The following is a 21,976-nucleotide window of genomic DNA, read 5'->3' as shown; positions in this document are numbered from 1 at the left end:
GCCGCACTCCCCTCCACCCCCACTCTTATTAGAAATTCCTAGACCCAAGGGTAGGTAGGACGACGACCATGTTCAGCTTGAAGCAGCTAGAAGAGCACGAGACCTTCGCCCATTGTCCTTTATAAGATTATAAAGGGTCTTAAGTCTAAGGAGGGGAATTATACAGGGGCTTCAGACATTCCTTATAAGAAAAGAAAAAAAACTGGGAATTAGGCTAATTCCTCCCAAGTATACTGCACTACATTGAAAAAAAAGGGTAAGGCAAAAATAAGTACAGTGCCATAAAATTTTCTATCATTTTGAATGTAGTGCTTTCTTTGTTGGTCATTTCCTTAATTGCTATTAATCTTTGACTAGTTTTCAAAGCTGTAAAAACTTATTTTAGTCAGTTCCTAGTTGTTAATTTAATGTTTCCATAAGGGTCTGGAAATTTGTTTTCCATCATCTTGCTAACATTCCATTTGCTCTTCTTATTAATCATTGAATCTACAATGCGTGGCACATAGCAAGTGCTTAACAAATGTCTGCTAAATTAAATTGTGTTTGCTTTAGGTTTGTGAGATATGTTGCTGGTATTTTAATAGAAATTGCATTGAATCTATGAATTGCTTTAAATAATGTGGACATTTTGGAAATGTTAATTCTTCCCATCCGTGGATGTGGCGTATGCTTCCATTTATTTGTGTCTTTCTTAATTTCTTTCTTCAGGGTTGTGTAGCTTTCCGAGTGCAGGTCTTTTGCCTCTGGTTAAGTTTATCCCTGAATACTGTTGTTTTTCTTGTTGCTATAGTAAATGGAATTTTTTTCTGGTTTCTATCTCTAATGTTTTGTTGGTATATAGAAACGCTTTTAATTTCTGAATATTAACTTTGTGCCCTGCTGTTTTGTCAAATTCATTTATTAGGTCAAGTAGTTTTTTCGTAAAGTCTGTAAGGTTTTCTATGTATACTATCGTGTCTTCTGCAAGTGGTAACAGTTTTGTCTTCCTTACCAATTTGAATGTCTTTAATTTCTTCCTGTCTAATTGCTGTAGTTAGAACTTCCAACACTGTTTTAAAAAAAAAAGGAAAAAAAGTAGACATCCTTATCTTGTTCCTAATCTCAGAAGGAATGTTTTCAGTTTTTGTCCATTGAGTAGAATGTTGGCTTCAGGTTTCTCATATATAGCCTTAATTATGTTAGGTATGCTCCCTCTATTCCCATTTTGCTAAGGGTTTTCATCATAAATGGGTGTTGTACTTTATCAAATGCTTTTTCTGCATCTATTAATATGATCATGTAATTTTCGTCATTCATTTTGTTTAGGTGATGTATTATATTTATTGATTTGCGAATATTAAACCATCCTTGTGTCCCTGGGATGAATCCCACTTGATCGTAGTGTATAATCTTTTTGATGTATTGCTGGATCCTGTTTGCCAATATTTTGTTCAGAATTTTAGCATCTATGTTCATTAGCGATATTGGCCTGTAGTTTTCTTTCTTTGTTATGTCTTGACCTGGTTTTGAAATTAAGGTAATAATGGCTTCATAGAAAAAGTTTGGAATTTTTCCCTTTTCTTGAATTTTTGGAATAGTTTGAGAAGGGTAGAAGTTAGTTCTTCCCTAAATATTTTGTAAAATTCGCCTGTAAAGCCATCCGGTCCAGGGCTTTTGTATGCCGGGAAATTTTTGATTACTGTTTCAATTTCCTTCTTTGTTATTGGTCTGTTAAGACTTTCTACTTCTTAATTCTGTTTTGGAAAATTATATGTTTCTAGAAATTTGTCCATTTCATCTAGGTTGTCAAGTTTCTTGCCATATAGTTGTTTATAGTAATTTCTTACAATTTTTTGTATTTCTGTGTTATCGGTCATAATATCTCCTCTTTTGTTTCTAATTTTGTTTATTTGGATTCTTTTTTTCTTTATAAGCCTAGAACCAGCCCCTGCTTTTGTTAATCTTTTAAGTTGTTTGTTTAGTCTCAGTGTCATTTAATTCTGCTCTAACCTTAATAATTTCCTTCCTTCTGCTTGCTCTGGGCTTTGTTTATTATTGTTTTTCTAGTTTTTGTAGCTGTGGGGTTAAATTTTTGTGTGGAGTTCTTCTATCCTCTTTGGGTAGGCCTGTATTGCTATGGACTTTCCTCTCAAAACTGCTTTTGCTGTGTCCCTTTTAGTTTTGGGATGTTGTATACTCATTATCATTTGTTTCTGAAAACTTAATTTCTTCCTTGCAGCTCCTGAAAGCTAGCATTATAAATACCCAACTCCTTATCCTTGCTACTAAGCCCCTCCTGAAAACCAGGGTTTAAAAACCCTACTTATAGTCCCTAGACGTACCTAATAGGTTTAGTCCAGGGACTAGAGGGGGGATTATGTAGGGGCACCAAATATTCCCTGTAAAAAGTTTCAATATGTAAGTATGTAAGGGCTTTAAATGTTCTTTGTAAGAAGTAGCAAGGACTTGCTAAAAGGCCTTGGAAAAAGGAATGTAAGAAGGAGTGTTATAGCAATTAGTGATTTACAAGCTAAAAGGACTTCAGCCTCTATCACCTCCCATTTGCTTGCTTGTGTCTGGTTTATAACATTTGTGAAGGTTGTGCTTTGCAGAATGTCTAGCCCTTTGAAAATAAATTGCCTCACAGGGAGTTCGTCCCTGGCTGAAGAGCTATGCTGCCGTCGAAGATAACCTTTAGCCTTGCGAATTTCTGTTCCTGTTACTGCCAAGACATTCCTGCAGTCCTGCGCAGCCCCCTCTTCCTAAGGCTGTTTCCCGCCAAAGAAGAAACAAAGAGACTGCACCAGTATAAAAACCCAGCGTTTAGACTCCATTGTAGGTTGGAGCATGTTAGAGACCTGCTCAGGGTCTGCCCAACTCCTGGCCAATATTAAAAATCCTTTGCTTAACTTTATACACCGCTTGAGAGTGTTCAATCTCGCCTATGTAGCCGTAACAAGATCATTTGCTGTTTTTATTTCTCTAAGCCACGCCTGCACATGTTCTATACATTTTACTTGAGTTGCATCGTCGTATGTGAAGGTGATATCCACTCTACTGGGTTGGCCAAAACAGTCATTTAGTGCTTAGTTGTCTTTAACTTCAATCAGCAATGAGCGTGCCCCAGATAAACCTCATTGGCTACAGTACTGCCACTGCGGAAAACTCAGCTGTCTGAACGTCATTTGAAACAATGATGTAGATTGTGTTGTGAAAGCTGGCATATCAGCGTGCATTAAAAACAATAACGACTTATTGCTTCTCGGTAAGATCAAGTGTAGTATCTGTTCTTATCAGTTTAATATCTGATACATCCTCTATCCAAGGACATTGTATTAAATGAGTTTTTTGAGCTGGGAGATGGAATAGGGGCTTGCTCCACCCACTCTGCACATCGACCCAGTATTGCAGTACTTCCGGGAATGGTGCACCAAAAAAAAAAAAAAAAAAAAAAACTTACCAAAATTGGTGAATTTTTGTGCAGCTATTTTAATATTGAAGATGGAAGAAAACACACATTTTTGTCTTATTATACTTTATTATTTCAAGAGAGAAAAAACCTAACTGAAACGCGAGAGAAGATTGGTGCCGGGTATGGAGAAGGTGCTGTGACCGACTGAATATGGCCGCAGTGGGTTGTGAAGTTTCGTGCTGGAGATTTCTCTCTGGACAATGCTCCACGGTCAGGTAGACCCGTTGAAGCTAAGAGCGATCAAATCGAGACATGAGCTGAGAACCATCAACATCAGTCCCGTGGGAGCTAGCCAACGCAGTGAAAATATCCAAATCAATGAAGTTATTGGTGAAAATGAAAAATGTGTCTTTTGCTTTATGGAAAAACTAAACAGACTTTTGGCCAACCCAATCATACAAAAGCAATAGTGAGTGGTAGTGAAAAATCCATTAAAAAATGTTTATACAGTTCTAGACTATTTTATCCCAGATGGGTTTTTATTCTATGTTGCCTTAAATCTTTAGCTGCTATATTTGATATTTGAAGAATGGCAACTCCTCAATACTGTTCCTGATAAAATACTATGGTTTCAGCAGGATTGTTATCAAGTTACATTTAGTTTTAATTTTTCCCGCCTTGGTCACTTTTAATCTTGAATTCACTTGTCGTTAATGATTTAGTAAATTACAGTCAATTCTTAGTTGTCTGCAGCCTGATTATTTTCCCCACAATGTTGTTTTCAAATTTAAGAGCAAAGACATCTTTCATATAAGTAATTTAATTTGTTTGCATTTTAAATAAGCTCTGCGCAGTGTTCCTTTCAAGAAGTCTGGGCCACACGGCATGGAAATCCATCAGAACTAACCAGTTTCTCATTTCAGGAACATTTTGAATGGAGGGATCTGCTTGGGTAGGTTATTTTCAGATTCATGGAAGGGGTGTGTGTGTGTGTGTCATGTACATATTTAAAACATATCGATACACTACATTATCAGAGGACCATATACAGTGGCACATACCCCAATGAGTGAAAGTTATGTATATAACACACACACACACACACACACACACACGCACTCACACATGGTGGGTGTTTTGCTTAATATGAACAGTATTCCAAGAATGGAAGAAATTGCTATGGATAGAAGGAGGGAAACAAGTCATTTTCATTGAATATCTTCTAACTTCATTATCGTGTTTACAATGCATTTTTAGATACTGGTTACACTCATATCTAATGAATTACAAAAAATCCCAAAGCCAAATATTAATCTTAAAATTATCTACTACATTAAGGCACCTTTTTGTGGCCTGCTGTTAGTCTGGATGATATATACCTGGTGATCCTAAAATTCAAGTCACTTGTGAATGTCCACGAGACTCTGCAATGACTGCGCATTTGGGAAGAACCCAAAGGCGCACCTCTCAGCTTTGGTTGACATCGTTCCATGAATACTTCCTATTTTGACCTCAAAACCTTAGACATTATTCTACCAGTTCTCTTTAGGCAAACTCCTAACTTGGTTAGTAGAGCTGCAGCCTCTCTCTGTCCTTGAAAGCACTCAGGTTCATTGGCCCTCCTATACTCTTGCTTTGATCACCTGACCATTCTGACGTTTTGAAATGAAACAGAATAAATGTGTTTTTTTTTTTTTTTGGTTTCTAGAAACCTTTACATGGTTGCCTTCTGAGAAGGAAAGTGAATTGACTTTAATATTTGCGCTAACCAGGTTAATACGATTTTTAGACAAATTCTGAGATACTGAATGCACTCAACAGTCTGGCTGGACAGAACCACGGAGCGCGCTCTGTCTTCCCACCCTCCTGTAGGCCTCCCCCTCCTGCCCAGCCCCTACCCCACCACTGCATGCTAAGTCCCCTCCCTCCTGTTACCCAGTGTGGGGCCGCCTCTTCCCGCCCTCTCTGCCCCCCACTTACAAGAGCAAACAGAGCTATTTTATTCTTTTGAAGGAAAACAGTGCTGTCTCCTAAGAGAATAAATCTCGACAGGTACTGTGTGTCCTAGGCCTGCCCTGGGGTACTGCCACCCACCAGCAGCCCCCCCTCCTTCCTCTTTCTAATAGGTTTTCTGAACAAAGTGTCAACAGCAAATTGATAAGGGAACAATGCAACACGGAGCAGGCTGCATACATTAGGCTTCGGGTCCTTCTGAAAAGGTTTTTAAAAAAGGAAAAAGAAAACATCATTTTGTTTCATATATTATGTCTGAAAAGAAGTAGATAACCTTTTGCAACATTTTCCTGTTTCATCAATATACAGTGCACCTGCTCTATTTGGAGTACCTTGATATTAAAAAACATGAAAGTCAAGAGCTCTATAGAAAGAGAGGCACGTTTTTTATTTCTTTCCCATCAAATGTTCTTCAATATGGTTCCGAAAATATTGTCACTTAAACCATATTTTTTAATAAACTTGTTAGGGCCAAATTGGAACTGTTTTGGTGGGGGAAGGTAGGAATTCAAAATGAGCTTTTATAAAAGTCTCTTCAGGCCTGTGGCTGAACAGAAAGGCTTCAGCTTTCATTTTTAATTATGCTGAAAGCCCACAGTAATTCTGCAGTCTAGAAGGAAAGAAAAGGAAGAGAGGAAAAATTTGCCAACCGATTAGCTTATTAGGTGACCCATTTTCTCTCTTTCTTTCTCTCCCTCCCTTTCTCTCTCCCTCCCTATTTTTAACATTTGGTTGAAAACACATGAGGTCTAGAGGCATATAAACCTAGATTTCAATCTTGTGTTGGACTCTCAACACAGTATTTGCTGTTTTTTCCTTTTGTGACTTAATTAACCCTTCTGAAGTTAAGTTTCTTAAGTTACAGCAGTCCCTCTCTATTTCACGGTTCACTTATTGGGGCCTCACTGTATCGCGGGATTTTTAAAAATATTATGTTTAATTATTTATTGTGGATTTTTCGCTATATCATGGGATTTTGCGGTGCTGTACAGTAAATACTAAAATAAATGTAAGGTTCCTACTTCGCAGATTTTCACCTTTCGCCGCGGGGGGCAGGGGCTGTCTAGAACGTAATACCCGCGATAAGTGAGGGATCACTGTAAATTGGAAATAGTGATGTATAACTTACAAACTTTTGGGGGTGGACTGAATGAACCAATGTATGGAAATGTCCAGAGTATGGCATTCCTGGTGTACTAACACTTTACAATATTACTCATTGTCATACAAACCACCCAGTGGCTGGTTTTGGTAAATCATAAGCAAACACAACAGGATAATAGAATCCAGCTACCATTGGTGACTTAGTATTTTAGACAAGTTTTATCATTCACTGGTGGGAAAATAACATCTTGGAAAGCATACAGGCTTTGAAATAAAACTTATGGCCCTGACTGGTGTGGCTCAGTGGATTGAGTACCTGCCTGTGAACCAAAGGGTCACCAGTTCGATTCCCAGTCAGGGCACATGACTGGTTCGTGGGCCAAGTCCCCAGTTGGGGGCGCACAAGAGACAAGCACACATTGATGTTTCCCTCCCTTTTTCCCTCCCTGCCCCTCACTAAAAATAAATACATAAAATCTTTTAAAAAAAGAAGTAAAATTTATGTATTGTTTCATTTGTATGCAATTCTATAAAAATGAGTCCCCTCAACTTGATTTCTGTGAGCTTCTTTACCTTTACTTTGCATGGTGATGGGATTTGATTCAACTGTAAGAGTGAAAAAAGAAATACCACTGAAAAATAATAATGACAGGGTGATAAAACTATTTATTATGCAGCTTTTCTAAGGTTATGGATACGGCTGTTCTTATCTGGGTCAGTAGAGATGGCTCCCTTTAGGCAGACCTCTGAGCCAGTAAGTCTGAATCTGGTAGGTACAAGCCCTCTTGGTTAAAATGTGTAATAAAGGTATCTACTTTTTTTTTTTTTTAAACAACAAAGATCTTTGTTTTTGACTTACCTTCCTGAGTAAAGTTGATCTTCTCGATTCCTGCAAACTGCTATTGCTACAACCGTATAAAATGACGTTTTATTTGGCAATGTGACCCAAGAATGAAGAGATAAGAGAGGGACAGAGCCCTCAACACCTCTAACAGGGGGAGCTCACCTGTCTATGTTGACGTAGAGAGGAACGTGGGACAACCGAGGGAACAGATCATTGCAACTCCGGAATTTCTCAGGGGTTCATTTAGAGAATAATCGTAGCTGGCTGTGGCGGTCAGTTTTATGGGTCATTTGAGCCAGGCCACAGCGCCCAGCCAGTCATCCGAGCAGGGATGTAGGTGGTCCCGGGCAGGCGTTCCGCAGATGTCCTGGAAGCCCGTTCTCAATTGTAAGTAAGAGCGACCGTGCCAGGTCATCTGGTTGGGCCTGCTTCCCTCAGATGGAAGGCTTTAAGGGGGAAGCTGAGGACTCACGAAGAAATCCCCTCTGTGGGAGGCAGCTTCAGCTGCTTCCTGCAGGTTCCAGCTGCCCCTCCTGACAGCGTGCCCCGATTTTGAACTTGCCTAGCCACGCCGCACAGTCGCATGAACTGATTCTATGCAATAAATCTCTAAAGATATCTTTTCCACTGGTACTGTTTCTCTGGTTGAACCCGGACTGATATATTAGCCAAGAGAACCTAAGCCCCTATATGTTCTGACTCCTAAGCTCCCCCAAACTCCTGGTCTTCCCTCCGGATGTAACCTTTGCAAAGAGGGGAGGCGGGAGGACCCAAGGCAAGATTCAAATACCGAAATTTTTAGAAATCACTATGAATGCTAAATGTATTCCATCTGCACCGAAGGTGTACCAGTAAAATCACCTTCGTTTTTATAAAGGTCATATACAAAATGACTTTTCATTATTAAAAAGTTTCAGTCCATTTTTAAAGGCAAATACTGCTTAAAAAGTAATCTTTGCCTTTTTTGGTATTCTCAAATCATAGAGTAGAGTATTTCGTATTCACTAAATGTTTGCTGAATAACAATTGCTTAATAATACTCTAGATATTTCCAATGGATTTTTAGAGTAAAACTTCGATTTTTTTCTTAGGTATCCTGTTTAGGAGAGATATTTTTAAACATAATTTACAAAATCTGATCAATGAGGTATATCCTCACTTTATGATGTCATTAAAATGGGTAATTTTTAAGATAATATACATACATAAAAATATTTCTGATTTAAGTATATGAGAAGACAAATTCCAAATGCTACAGTGATACGGGATCACTTGAGAGTTTCCATTCATTCCCACTTCAGTCATGACAAGGACCAAGCTACTCACACAGGCTCTCCTGAACTAAGACGGCAGGAACAAAAGCAGTTGCCACCAAACTGCAGGAAGTCAATGTTTGTCAAAGTCTCATCCAAATGCTCAACAATTTGGCAGCATGACACACAGTACCCGTTTAGCAGAAATCAAGCTATCCTCAACACATTTTACCTTAAGATTGATTTGTTAATCAGACTTGACCAGAGGTCACTTGGCTAAGAGCATTTCTGATGAGAGAGAGAGAGAGAGAGAGAGAGAGAGAGAAATAATGACCGGAGGGAAAATGTCCATCTATGGGGGCTGAAGAGATGGGTGGGTGCAGACCCTACATGGGTTAGTAGAACCTTACTCTGGTGATGGGCAATCCTGGCTGGTTTGGCTCAGTGGATTGAGCGTCGGCCTGCGAGCTAAGTGTCGCTGGTTCGATCTTCCAGTCAGGGCACATCAGAGAAGGAAAACTCTGACTCCAAAAAACCTCCGCTGCCTTGCGGCATACCTCTTCAGGGGAAAGGCTAAGGGAGTAAACCCCGACAGAAAATCCGGAGCCGGAGGCCCTAAGGCGGTTTGACGTTGTAGTCAACACCGGCAACTCCTGCGGCGCACCTGAAGCCAAGCTGTATGGACTCCGTCTTTCCCTTGGATCCTTCAGCTGCGAAGAGAGGGGGGGTCTGCTGCATGGGCAACAGCAGACCCTCCATATCACCCTGCCCAGGCTCTGTAGCTTCAGCTTCACTGGAGAGGACACTCCAGCGTCATCGCAAGATGTCGATTCAACACGGGAGGAGACAGATACCGTGTCACTCCCGAGTCGGACTGCACAGCCATTCTCGGCGGTGCAAATAGACTCTTAAGAAGCTACACCATCGTCTCTCGAGACGGACGGCTGCCTACTACTACTCTGGTGATGGGCATGAGCAGTTTCTCAGAAAGGTTAATAAAACTTAGGTGTGCTTTTGAACCCAGCTTTCCCGCTTCCAGCGATAATGACCTTCAGGGAATTTATTCACCTCTCTGAGTTCTATCTTGCAAAATGGAGATCATAAAATCTACTTTGCATAACTTTGAGAGTTAAATGAGATAAAATGTCAAGAACCGTATTGGTCAACAGAATTTCATGACAGTCTGTGCCCTTTCTTTTATCTCCCTTCTCAGAAAAGCAGGTAAGGTCCCCTCACCAACCCCCCGCCCCCCTCAAGGCCAGTTCTGTATTCTGTTCTCTCCTAGGGGCTCTGATATTCCAGTTCTGTCTTATATCTTAACCCCACCCTCTCTGCTGCCTCCTCCACATACAAACCTTAAAAAACACCCAAAATACCAAACCCTCACTTTGCCCCTACCTTCCGATTAAGCAGCGTTCCTGCATTTAGCCACCCCCGCTGGCATCAGACTTTTTGAAAACTTTCATGTACTGTTTCCATTTCCCATTCGTTCTCCAGTGGCTCCGCCCACCAGACCACCCAGTGGCCTTCCAAGGTCAAAACCAGGGACAAGCTATCTGCCCTTTCTCACCACTGATGAGATCTTGGTTTATTTTTGTTTGTTTGTTTGTTACTTATTATTAAACACGAATTTCCCTTAGCTTTCCCATTGTGCGACTTTCCTAATTTGAGTCTCTTCTGGTTGCTTTGATCATGATCTTAAGTCCCTTGAGTTGGCTGTATTCTCTCCTTTGATCACATAAATAAATAAATAAATAAATAAATAAATAAATTTAGAGAGAGGGTAAGGGGGAGCAGAGAGAGAGAGAGAGAGAGAGAGACATCGATGTGAGAGAGAAACATCTATCAGCTGCCTCCCGTACGCGCTCTGAGCGGCATCAAACCCGCAACCATGTGTGTGCCCTGACCCGGGACGAACCTCTGTGCGCAGGACGGCACTCCAGCTGAGGCGCGCCGGCCAGGCTGCTGCACTCCCTTTTCCACATTCCCGTTTCCTTTCCTTCTGTGTTCTGTCCTTGCTCCTCCCATGAACTCTCTGAGTCATCTATGGAGGCCTTGCAACTGTTCACCGTCTCCCCCTGGATCTTCCCTCCTGGGTCCCTGGAAGATCGACTCTTCTCCTTCCCTAAAGTTACTCCACAGATAAACCAACATCCATCCTGTTGCTTCTACTTCCTGAATTTAAAAGCAGGAATCTGTCCTCTCAATCCCAGTGAACCTCTGGCCACCGAGTCTCATCCATACTCCTGGGACACTGTGGCGCATGGTCTCTTCATGCCAGCCCTGGCTTTTCTCCATTCTAGTCTCTACAGAACAGCCCGAGGACCCCCCCCCTTCCCCAACCCAGACACCCACTTAGAATCATCGCCCTGCCCTTCCGATGAAACCGTGAATCTCTTGCTCAGACTCCGGATTGATCTTCGTCTCCTTTCCAGTCTCTCTCTCCCTCCCGTTCTCCACTCCAGCCGTTTGGACCTCCCCATGTCCTTCCAGACGCTGTGTTTCTTGACCTCCATCCTAGAATCACTGCACGTTCTGGCATCTCTAACCTAGAATGTCCCAACTCTGTTTTTATTTTTAGTTAACTCATGTAAGTCCTTCACGTCTCATCTCATACATCGCAATTTCTGATGCACAAGGAACAATATTTATTGTTAATTCTTTCGTCACCTCCTATCCACATTGTAAAAGAGCCTTTAACCATTCTCCCCGTGACAATTCTGTCCCTTCAAATGAAAGTGTCCTCTACGGAAACTCTAGTTGTCTGGGTGTGAAATAACACTAGATTTAATTTTCTAATTTTACCTTTTAGTTATTACTATCTTCCTTGCCTGTTCCATTTAAGTGCATCCTCCAGTTTTAGTGCAATTATTTAGCAGAATAATTAATTAGATAAGTGATTAATCTTTTGGTTAGTATACTGATTAGTCACAATAAATCTCATTTATTGAAAACGCTTATCTTTAGTTGCAAGAGGGCCATGTTTTTACCTATGCTGTGTCCAAAGTTAAACACCATGGTTTCTTATAAATGCAAAGCACAAACTTGGAAAATTCACTTTACCAAAGTTTAGAAATTTTTTTCTAAAAACAGGTTATAAATTATAATGCCAGAGTCATGTTTTCTTTTCCTTTGGATGTCACTAAATCACAGTTTAGGATCATGAAAGTATATTGAATTTTACACAGCTTACTTTATAGGCAAAAATTGTGAACATAACTCTTTTTCAATAGATACAAAAATCTAATAGTAAACTACCCCAAAGGATGGATAATTTATATTGCTTCTTTCAACAAAAGAAGCAATAAAACTATGACTTATGAGAGCTAGCCTACATTGAGAAATTAAAAGAAATGAAACACTGAAAAACAATGAAAACAACATAAATATCAGAAAATAGAAAATATAAACTTTATACTGCCACAATTAAATAAATCTTTACCTACGTAGGGAACAAATACTTCAGCAGAAAATTCTTAAGTCGTAATGATTTGTAAAATAAATACATGAGTACGGCACACACATGAGCATTTTAAAGGCAGGCTGTAGGTCTTGCTGAGATATAGAGAAATATTTTGGCCATCCAAAAGCATTAGTGCTATTGACTAAGACTTCACTCAAGTGGGAGCTAATGCAACTTTCTCTTGGTGTCTAAATACATATACCAGAGGTATTATTACATTTCCAGTTATGGGAATATAAATATAACATGCTAACTTTTTTGGGGGGGATTTTTAGATAGCCACTCATGGTTTTCTCTGGGTAGACTTAATTTCTTCATCTCCAGATTGTTACGCCTCATTCCAAACAGACTCTTCCATGGAAAAAAATAACTTTGTGTTGGTCTATGTCTTTTATAAAGTTGATTAAGGACAACTGAATTAATAACTATATTGCAAGGATAGATATAACCATAAAGAATGGAAAAGTCATTACTTTAAAATAGATTCCATTTTTAAACGTTGTAGTAATAAAAAGAAGAGATAACCATGCTGCAATTCATATATTACCATCCTTGTAAAAGTTGTCAGAAACCAATAATGAGTAATTCTACATTTGTTAGCTAATGATATGGTACAACCAAACAGCCATCAAAATAAAAATGAGGCCCATATGCGTATAGAATCAACTCTTCATCCTAAGTATCATTAGAAACTACAGAGTCCCAAATGAAGTCTTAGAGTAAGACTCTTAAAAAAAGAAAGAATAACATTTTAAGTGCACAGCTATTACAAACCCATTTGATATTTGTTTTAATTGCCATGACTATAATGAATATACTTTGTATTCAAACAGATGTCACAAGTACTGCTACAGAAGTTCCATTATAATTCAGGCTTAGTTAAGAATGAGTAAATGGATATTTAAAATTCAGTGTTACCAGGAAGAGGGGAAAAAACAATGACAACATCAGCTCCCTAAAACAGCAGATCAAAGATTTTTATTAAATTGCCTTCTTTCTTATTCAGATATCGACAGAACACAGTAACACAGGAAACCCTCAGTATCAGCCAGTCCTTGTTCCGGCCTCAGTCGTCCTACAGATCAGTTACCTTGGGACCGAAAAACCTGGAGTGTGAACAATGACTCAGAAGGGCAGGCTGAAAGCCACTCGACGTTATTTCGAGATGGGTCTATGACAGAGATTAAAAAAATACCACGATGTCAATTTTTGTTAGCGGAAGGAGCAGGTAATTAAGTCAGCCATTTTGTTTCAGTTGGTTCGACATGTCCTAATATTCCCTTTCATTTTCTCCCACGGGGGGGACTGACACCGGATAATCTAACATGAGAAACCTTCAGGCCAGAAATGGAGGAGGGTGATTGTCTCCGTGGTCAGAGAATTACGTACGGGTGTTTGTTGGAAGCAAACATCAGGGCCCCACCCAAGTTCCCCCTCATTGGCGTTCTGGCAAGAAGCACTTCGACCAGCTACCTCAGACCCTGATGCATCGTTCACGCTTGTTTAAAAGCAGCTGCTGGAAGGTTGGAGGAGGTCCTCTCTAAAACAATACATTTTTCTTTTCATTCCAATCAGTAATTACTTAGTAAGCACCAATGCTATGTGAGTGAAAATTTGATACATATCGGGTGTCCAAAAAGGCAAGAAGCATACGATAAACGTGTCAAGCTAAATTTATGAAGTATAACATTAATCTGCAACTCTCTAGAGACACACGTGTGAATGTCTGAAAACAAAGCAAACTGTGTTTATTATACAGATGGACAATTCACTCTTGATTTCAATTTAGTAGTTCTTCCCCTGAAAAGGGGTCTTGAAGCTAAAGTTGTGTTGAGCTTATTATTAGAAATGTGAGTGAAGAATTGTTTAAAAAGGAAGTTATCCTATTCTTCTGAGGCTTGGGACGTCCCGTGTTTTGAAAAGGAGGGTGGATGACCCTGTGTGAGGCTGCTTGGTGGCGGGGGGCAGGGACAGCGTCTCAATGAGGGTCAAGAGGAATGAACTTCAAGACCACAGCACTCAAGGCAAATTGCTTTGCTTCCCTCCAACCTAATCCTCCCGGTGCCTGACTGTAAGTTAAACCCATTTGGAAGCTGCATTGTGTTTTTTAAACCGATAGACCAAAATTGAAAAAGTGAAGGCTGACTCTGGAGTTTAATAGAAGAATGAGAGAAAAGAAAGCAGGTGGTACCCCGTGATTTTTCTGGTCAGCAATTTCCCCGTATCCCCTCATCCCCACCCCCAGAACTGGAGACCAACTGACGGAAATCTTGGAATGAACCTCAGTCAAGGGCCCGCACTCACAAAACTGAGTGCGCTGATCCGATTTATTCACTGCCCAGTGCCCTGGATTTTTATGGACCTTGGCTGACTTTTCTTAGCACTGCAAACGGGGCTACGTAAAACAGCTTTGGTCAGTGAAGGGGACGAGAAAAGCTGCTGGACGGCAGGGACCTGGAAGGTTTTCCATTGCCCACGGCAGTGCTTCTCGGAAAGTCGTCGCTAGCCCAGCAACATGGGCGTCACCAGGGAGCTCACCGTCTTAGGCTGCTCGGGCTGCCGGGACAAAACACCCAGGCTTAAATGACAGACGTTTACTTTCTCATGTGCCCGGGGGCTGGAAGTCCAAGATCAAGGTGCTGGCCGGTTTGGTTTCTAATGAGAGCTCTCTTCTTGGCCTTCTCACTGCGTCCTCCCATGGTGGACAGAGAGAGAGCGCTGGCTTGTCCCCTTTTTACAAGGCCACCAATCCAATCAGATTAGGAACGCAGACTTGGGACCTCATGATAAATGGTCTCCTAAAAGCCCTGTTGCTAATACATTCACGTGGGGAGTTAGGGCCTCAACCTATGAATTCTGGGGGACACAATTCATTCCTTAGGATGCATTATAAATGCAAATCCACGCGTCACAGCTCAGATCTATGGAGTCAGAAACTTGGGTATTATGTCCCGCAGTTCGTTTTACTCATCTTCCCAGATTATTCGAATGCACGTAACGCGCAGGAAGCCCTGGCCTTCGGGTGGAAGTCCCGCTCTGCGCACAGCATTCAGTGTCCCCCGGTTCTGCGCTGCATTGCACCCCGCTGCTCTCCGACACGAACTCTGCTTTTGCTGAGCGGCCTGAAGGGTCGCTCGTGTTCCGTCTTCCAGACTTCTGCTCCCCTCTTCCTCCCTCTTTAATGAAGCATCCCTTCACCTCCCAGCCCCGAGCATCTCTTTCTGCAAACAGCAGACACTCTAACTGCTTTCATATTTTACAGACTTTACTTTCTTAGAGCCACAGGTTTCACTCGTCTGTAATTTTAGCACAAGGATTTGTGCCCAGACAACTCAAGGCTTCATACTGTTGTGTACTGGTTTGCTTATAACTCTCCTCTGTCGGCTGCCTCTGACAACCCTGGCTGCAATAAAACGGGGTTTGGACCACCAAACAGTTCATGGGTCTCTGACATGATGGCACTTCCAAAGTTGCTTAATATTTTAAAAAAAAAAATCAACATACTATTTGCTATTTATTAAGTTCATAAGGGCGTCAAACCCTATCCTAAGCACTAGGATATTACTCGTTTAAGTTCTCACCATTAGTAGCCTGAAATAGGCATGACGGTCCCTCGCTGACTGAAGAGACACTGAACAAGGGGGCATGAGTTCCATTCATGCCCCTGAAGTCACACACCTGGGCAGTGGAAGGCTGAGCGACTCTGCTTCTCCGACTCCAAGCACATCCTTTATTCCCTGGGACACCACAGACTGGGCCACTGAGTTTTCTGTCAACACAGAGAATTTCCTGCCTAGAACCCCAGACCAGACGGCTCTTGCGGTAAAGCTATTTCCAGAATACCTATTTGCTGTACCTTTACACACACACACGCACACACGTGCACGGCCCGAAGCAGTGCTAAAAGCCGGGTTTCTTGAGACAAACAGATACTGGTCAGTGGTGACAGACAACAAAGAACTCCAGGTTCTGCAGTGACTGCCCACGCCTCTCACCTGCAGGAAGCCTTTGGGTTGCGTTCACGTGTACAGTAAAGACAGCTGAGAACTCACACGGAACGGCTTGGTAGCTCCCACAGAAGTTCGCACGGAGCCTCCTAAACCTTCACCCAGAGCAACTACACTCACACACACGCAGATACATGCAAAGAAAATGGAAAACCCAGCTCGCACGCCCCGCTTGCATGGAGAACGTGCTTAAGAATCCACTCTGATAGGCAACATGTCATTCTTTTAAAAAGCATTAATGCAAGTCGAGATGTTTCCGTGAACGCGTCCCAACAGTTCAACTTCTGTAACTATAAATAAACCTGTTAAATTTCTCTGGACAATGCCAGCATTTGGGTTTTTTTGAAAGAAGTAAACTTATTGATGGCAACTCAATGGGGTTTGTAGCACTTTTATCACACAGTAGATTCCGTCCACTGACTATACTTTTCTAACTGAACTGTCCTTCACGCAAGCGTATGTTTTTAATGTTGTCTGTCTTCTGTGCCGTTCCCGTAAGTTCACTATTAAAATACATTAAGCCATAAAAAAGGAAAATTTTTAAGTTTAAAACAACGGAATTTAAAAACAAATCATATTTTCATGGCTTCCCTCCCCAGAAAACAACCAATAATTCTATTTCACGTTTTCACAGCTGCCTGCACTCTCCAGACTGGACTAGATGCCAACGAGCCGCACCTGTTGGATCGTCCCGGTGACTCCAAGCCCCCGCCGAGACAGTCATGAAACGGAACGTGTTCCCCTCCTACCTGGGGTGTTCAACAGCCTGGACATCCTGCAGAAGTAGGACACGTACTGCTCGCAGTACTCGGCGCTGCTGGTGATGGCGCCGATCTGGTCCATGGACGCGCTGTACGTCAGCTGTGTCACCGAGTACTTCTCCGGGCTGTGGCCCGCCACCGTCGTCTGCATCTGCAGGTCGTGAGACACAATGGTCCACACTTTGTCCTCTGTGGGGAGAGAAATGCCATGACAGTGGGTCTTTAGTGCGCAAACGCGTCCTCCGAGGCCAGAAGGTAACTGAGCTACACGCTCCCTGACGTCTTCCCTGAACTGAGGTGGAACAGAGGTAAGGGGAGTAATTCTTAAAGTGGCCCCTGCGCGTGCCTCACACCTAGGTTCTGCCCACAGCAGCCAAGGGAGAGAGGGAATCTTTTTTATGAAGAACAAACACATGGCACATCCTGCACATGAAAGCACACAGCCAGAGTATTTGCAGGATGCTCTAAGGTCACCGGCACTGGAAGTGAGGCGGGCGGCGTCCCGAGTCCTCCACACCTTGGGACTCACCGCCTCTCGGGTAGAACTGCATCTGGGCCTCTCCAAGCCAACTCCACTCTGTCCCGCCCTCGGGCCTCCACGCGTGCTGTTTGCTCCCATCAGAACATGCAGCCTCACCCCATCCACAAGTGTTCGTGTCACCTGGCCTTTCCAGTGAAATGAGCCACTGCATTCCCGATTACTGAAACGCTCCACACAGGGGATGGAAGGCCCCGAGTCACTGTCTTGGACCCGGAAAACTTCAGTGGCAGATTAAGTTAAAATTTTATATACGTCTGAGCCGGGAGCATTGCTATGTGGCCATGATTCCTATTCCCTGCTCAGAGCCCTCAGGGAGCGCCTGGGTTTGCTCAGAGTGAAAGCTGACGTCTTACAATAGCTGAAGGCCCTCCAGGCTCCCAGTCCTCCCTGCTGCCCTGCTCAACTGCCCGGCTGCCTCGGTCCCAGCCACACTGACCTCCGCGCACGCCCCTCCTCCCACACGGCAGACAGGCAGGGCCCTCCTGGAGCCTTTGCACTGGGTCTTCCCTCTGCCCAGGGCCGTCCTTTGTCCTTCCTCGACATCCTCAAGGCCATTCCTTCTCCCCATCTTCGCTCCAAACCACCTTTCCTTCACTGAGTCCCTCCCCGCCCCGCCCACAGCTGCTGTCTGTCTCCGGTCCTGCTGTTTCTCTCCATCACATTTCTCTGACTCAGCGCACATTTTCTTTAGTGTCTTATGTCTGTCTCCTCGCATTAGAAGGAAAGAAATCAGTTCGTTTTCAGTGCTTAGAACAGTGATTGGTACGTAGGAGGCCTTTAAAATATTAGTTGAAAAGAATGAGTTCACAAGAAATAAACAGAATACAGATATTTGATGTAGGACCTTCTTAAATTCACTTTGGTTGAAGTCTGGCTCTGCCATGATGTTCCTGATAGATTCCAGATAGGCCTCTGAGACTCCTCTAAGCAATGCTGTCCCGCTGTCTGTGACAAGGTGCCTCTACACTGGAACACTTTCCAGCTGGCTCTGAAATCAGTTGGAACAAGTTGTAACAGTGCCCCCTATATGAATGTATTTTCTATAGGATAATTATTTTTCCAGGTTTACATTTGGCCTGATCCGAGCTGCCTTCCTTTAGCTCCTCTGATACAGCAAAGAAACTATAATGTAATTTAGTACTTCTGATGCTTTCTGATACAATTCTAAAGATGAACTGATGGTCATTTATATTCAGGTCTGCAGATTTACCTTCACCTAATTAAAGATCCATTCATTAAATTAGGTTAATTGTGTCGCTTTTCTGTTACAATTGCCTTTGGCATAGAACCCTCAAATTCTCAAATTCTACTTCCTTTTTTTTTTTTTTAAATCCTTACCAGTAAACTTGCCCTGTAGCCAAAGTTCAGAATCCTCTTTCTTTATGATGGAATAGCATTCCCTTTGGACCTTTCTTTAAGGGACAACACCGCCCCCCCTCTTAACATACACAAAATACTGTTCCTAAAGGGAAACGTTAATTGAGCAAGTAAAGCAAAACAGTCCTCTGTCTATGTTTTCTGTCGATAACTATAAAGACACCGACCAATTTGTTCGTACCGATGAGCTTCTAGTATTTTGGTCTCAGTGACTTCTTGGCCCTGAGCTCTGCCTCCGTTACCTCACTACATGCATTTCAGTTCCCACCGCTGGGCACTGTCTTCTTTACACAGCTGACACTTGAACAGCACAGGGTCAGGGGTGTCGACCCCTGAGCCGTCAAAAATCTGTGTATAACTTGGGATGCCTGCCCCCCGACCTAACTACTAATGGCCTACTGTTGACCTGAAGTCTCACTGGTAGCCCAGAACCTTGGACTAACACGTACTGTATACGTTATGTGTATTATAGACAGTGTTCTTACAATAAAGGAAGCTAGAAAAAGGTTATTAAAAATCATGTCTCAGAAAATACAGTTCTAATATGTGGTGGAAAAGTGCCACATATAAGTGAGCCCACACAGGTCAAGCCCTTGTGATTCAAGGACTGCTTGTGTCTGCTTTGCAGCTACTCATTCATTCATTACGGAGTCCCCACGCCATGACGACCAGGGATCTAGGCACTCGGGAAACCAGAGAGAAATATGCATGCACACCTTTTTTTCGGCTTACATTACTACATTCTAGGGGGACAAAACATAATAAGCAAAAAATTAAAGTTATATATGTATATATGTACACACATGTTATACACACAGATACATATATGTTTTTTTCATGTGTACACACATACACTTAACAAGTTATAATGATGAGGAGAAAAACTGAATCGGGGAAAGGAAGAACAGACCGTGTGTATGGGGAATGCATTTTAAACTCAGACGAAATGTCACATTTAAATAAATAAGGTCATTATCCAGCAAGCCATGTGACTGGGGAGAAGGATTCCAGACAGCGGGAATGTAAATGCGAATATGCGGACTCGGGGGTATTCCCGGTGTCACGCGGGAGCAGGAGGAGGCCGGCGGGTGTGGAAGACGAGGGCAGCAGTGTAACGTGGACGGGTGGGCTGTCACCGCAGTGAGGCGGAAAGCTACCAGCCTCGGGAGGGCTGCAGCTTTCCCTTGTTACCTGACATACTAGTCTTTGCATCAGTAAAATCCTACTTTAGAGAAGTTTGAAAACATATACATATATCTTTACATTTAAAACATATTTTGTGTCATGATATTACAAAAAGTAACATGTAAGCTCTGGTGGATGGCATCGAACCATTACTATTGATGCATCTTGCAAATTACTTTTTAATGCTTGTATATTACACTTTGAAATGACTCCTTTGGAGCCATTAAATCTTAAGCTACAAATGGATGTTAACAATTTTGCAACTATCCAGCATCTAGAAGGAAGGTGGTTATGCTGCATAGATTTTTTTTTTTCTAGTATCACAGTGGAAAAATTAAGAATCTGATTCCCATAGTCACAGTGTGCTTATATAATCTGCGTTGACACATATGTGTGCAACACAAGTAGAAACTGCTGCGTATGCCGAGTTCTAAGTCCCTGCCACTATTTCATTTTCATAAAGAAGCAACTGACAAAGCAGTATATTTCAAATACGCTCTTTGGACTAACGTGTTATGAAAATGCCCTTTGTAATTACTGAGAGCTTGGTATCTACCTCATGCAATCACATATTTAAAAGTTGTCACATTGCATATTGTTTTAATTATAGCTGATTTAATATATTTCAAATCCTGAGGCACATATGGGACATATGGAGAGGGCTCCTTGGCAATAATGGGGTCTTCAAGATCACCCAGTTATGTTCACATGAGTCCATTAGAAAGGCCCCTCAGCTACGTCTATCAGTGACCCCATGTCCTTATCCCCTCTGTAACTGTCAAGTAACTCACTTCATGAGAGCTCAATTGTTTGCATGGCTGGAGTTCTGACCAGGGAAAAAGTAAAAAATAAGTCCTCCCAGGATACAACCAGTTTTTAATCATGCATATGCTGTTCTCTGACTCTTTTCCATGTTATTCATATACAACCTGAAGTTTACATTATAGAGAAAGTCTATAAATAGTGTATGAGGTCTGTCCAGAAGGTATCCAGTCAGATAATATGGAAAATAGAAGCATTTATTGAAGAATATACAAGAAACATTGTTCATAGGACAATGACACCTCAGTCCCCTTCAAAGTATTAGGCACCTTGGGACCTCATAGTTTTCCCAATCGCCATCAGCTGCCCTGTCGTATTTTACTAAATCTCATCAATGGTCTGAAATCTCTTCCCTTTCAAAGATGATTTTAGTTTTGGGTAAAGACAGAAGTCACAGGGCACCAGATCTGGGCTGTAGAAGGTGCTGAGTTACTTGGGTGATTCGATGTTTCACCAAAAACTCAGCACAGGACATGACGAAGCTTCCCATCACCAGCTGCCCATAGCTGCAGCCTTCTGAATCATCCAAATAGTTTCCGCAGAGGAATGTTCAAGCTTAACACAGAATTTGATGCAGATTTGTCACTCTACTCACACAGTCATTTTGAACGCGATGGCCACAGAGTACACATGCTCACTCAATGGTGTCTACCGCCCCTACTGACTAGTACAGTGAAGTCGTCATTGTTCACACATGAGCATTCCAGTCCACACCCCTGGGCTGCCAGGTTACATCATGTCTGGCAAACTGTTCTCGTTACATGAAAATGGCTGGCCTTTTCCCAGACAGACCTCATATTTTAACCTAAGGCCAATTGGGGCTGAGTGCAGCAGGAAAGTGTTCTGTCGTATACGTCTCCATATGCATTGAAGTTCCTTTGCTTTTCAAACAATATTGCTGTGGTGTTAATGCCCAGTTTCTCAATCTGAGAGCTTTTTATATGTTTAGTCATGTTAAATCTGAAGTAATCTTCAAAAAGAAGAGAATATTATATCAAAAATGATCTAAACTTAAAATGGTGTATAAAACTTATCAGATGGGCATGACCAACATACAAACTCCCTGGCAGCCCCGTGACCTACTGTAGTTACTCTTAGGGATGGTCTGGGCTCCTCACTCTGAAAACAATGCAATAGGAACTGAACTATAATATAGTTTTACCTAAGATCGTCCATATTGCATGTAAACCTTGGCTTCCTGAATTAAACGAGTAA

At 42.1% G+C, this 21,976-nt stretch overlaps 1 protein-coding gene, 1 long non-coding RNA gene and 1 other non-coding gene across 3 annotated transcripts in view; 2 read left to right on the top strand and 1 right to left on the bottom strand.

Moving 5' to 3' along the window:
* CNTNAP2 (contactin associated protein 2) overlaps positions 1-21,976 on the bottom strand; it is a 1,071,500-nt gene that overhangs the window by 501,153 nt on the left and 548,371 nt on the right. Inside the window, exon 12 of the mRNA XM_090286919.1 lies at positions 16,825-17,025. Within this exon, the coding sequence (XP_090143045.1) occupies positions 16,825-17,025 (201 nt within the window). The remainder of the gene's footprint in view (positions 1-16,824; positions 17,026-21,976) is intronic.
* LOC150002306 (uncharacterized) lies at positions 1,649-2,893 on the top strand. The gene is made up of 2 exons (XR_016513154.1): positions 1,649-2,397; positions 2,627-2,893. It is a non-coding gene; the product is annotated as an uncharacterized LOC150002306 (long non-coding RNA).
* Positions 3,234-3,415, top strand: LOC150002305 (U2 spliceosomal RNA). Its single transcript, XR_016513199.1, has one exon. It is a non-coding gene; the product is annotated as a U2 spliceosomal RNA (small nuclear RNA).

The sequence above is a fragment of the Furipterus horrens genome, unplaced genomic scaffold, assembly GCF_987537825.1.
Source record: "Furipterus horrens unplaced genomic scaffold, mFurHor1.1.pri manual_scaffold_9, whole genome shotgun sequence".
NCBI classification, from domain to species: Eukaryota; Metazoa; Chordata; class Mammalia; order Chiroptera; family Furipteridae; genus Furipterus; species Furipterus horrens.
The sequence above is the reverse complement of the archived record's forward strand: the minus strand, read 5'-3'. Positions and strand labels throughout refer to the sequence as shown.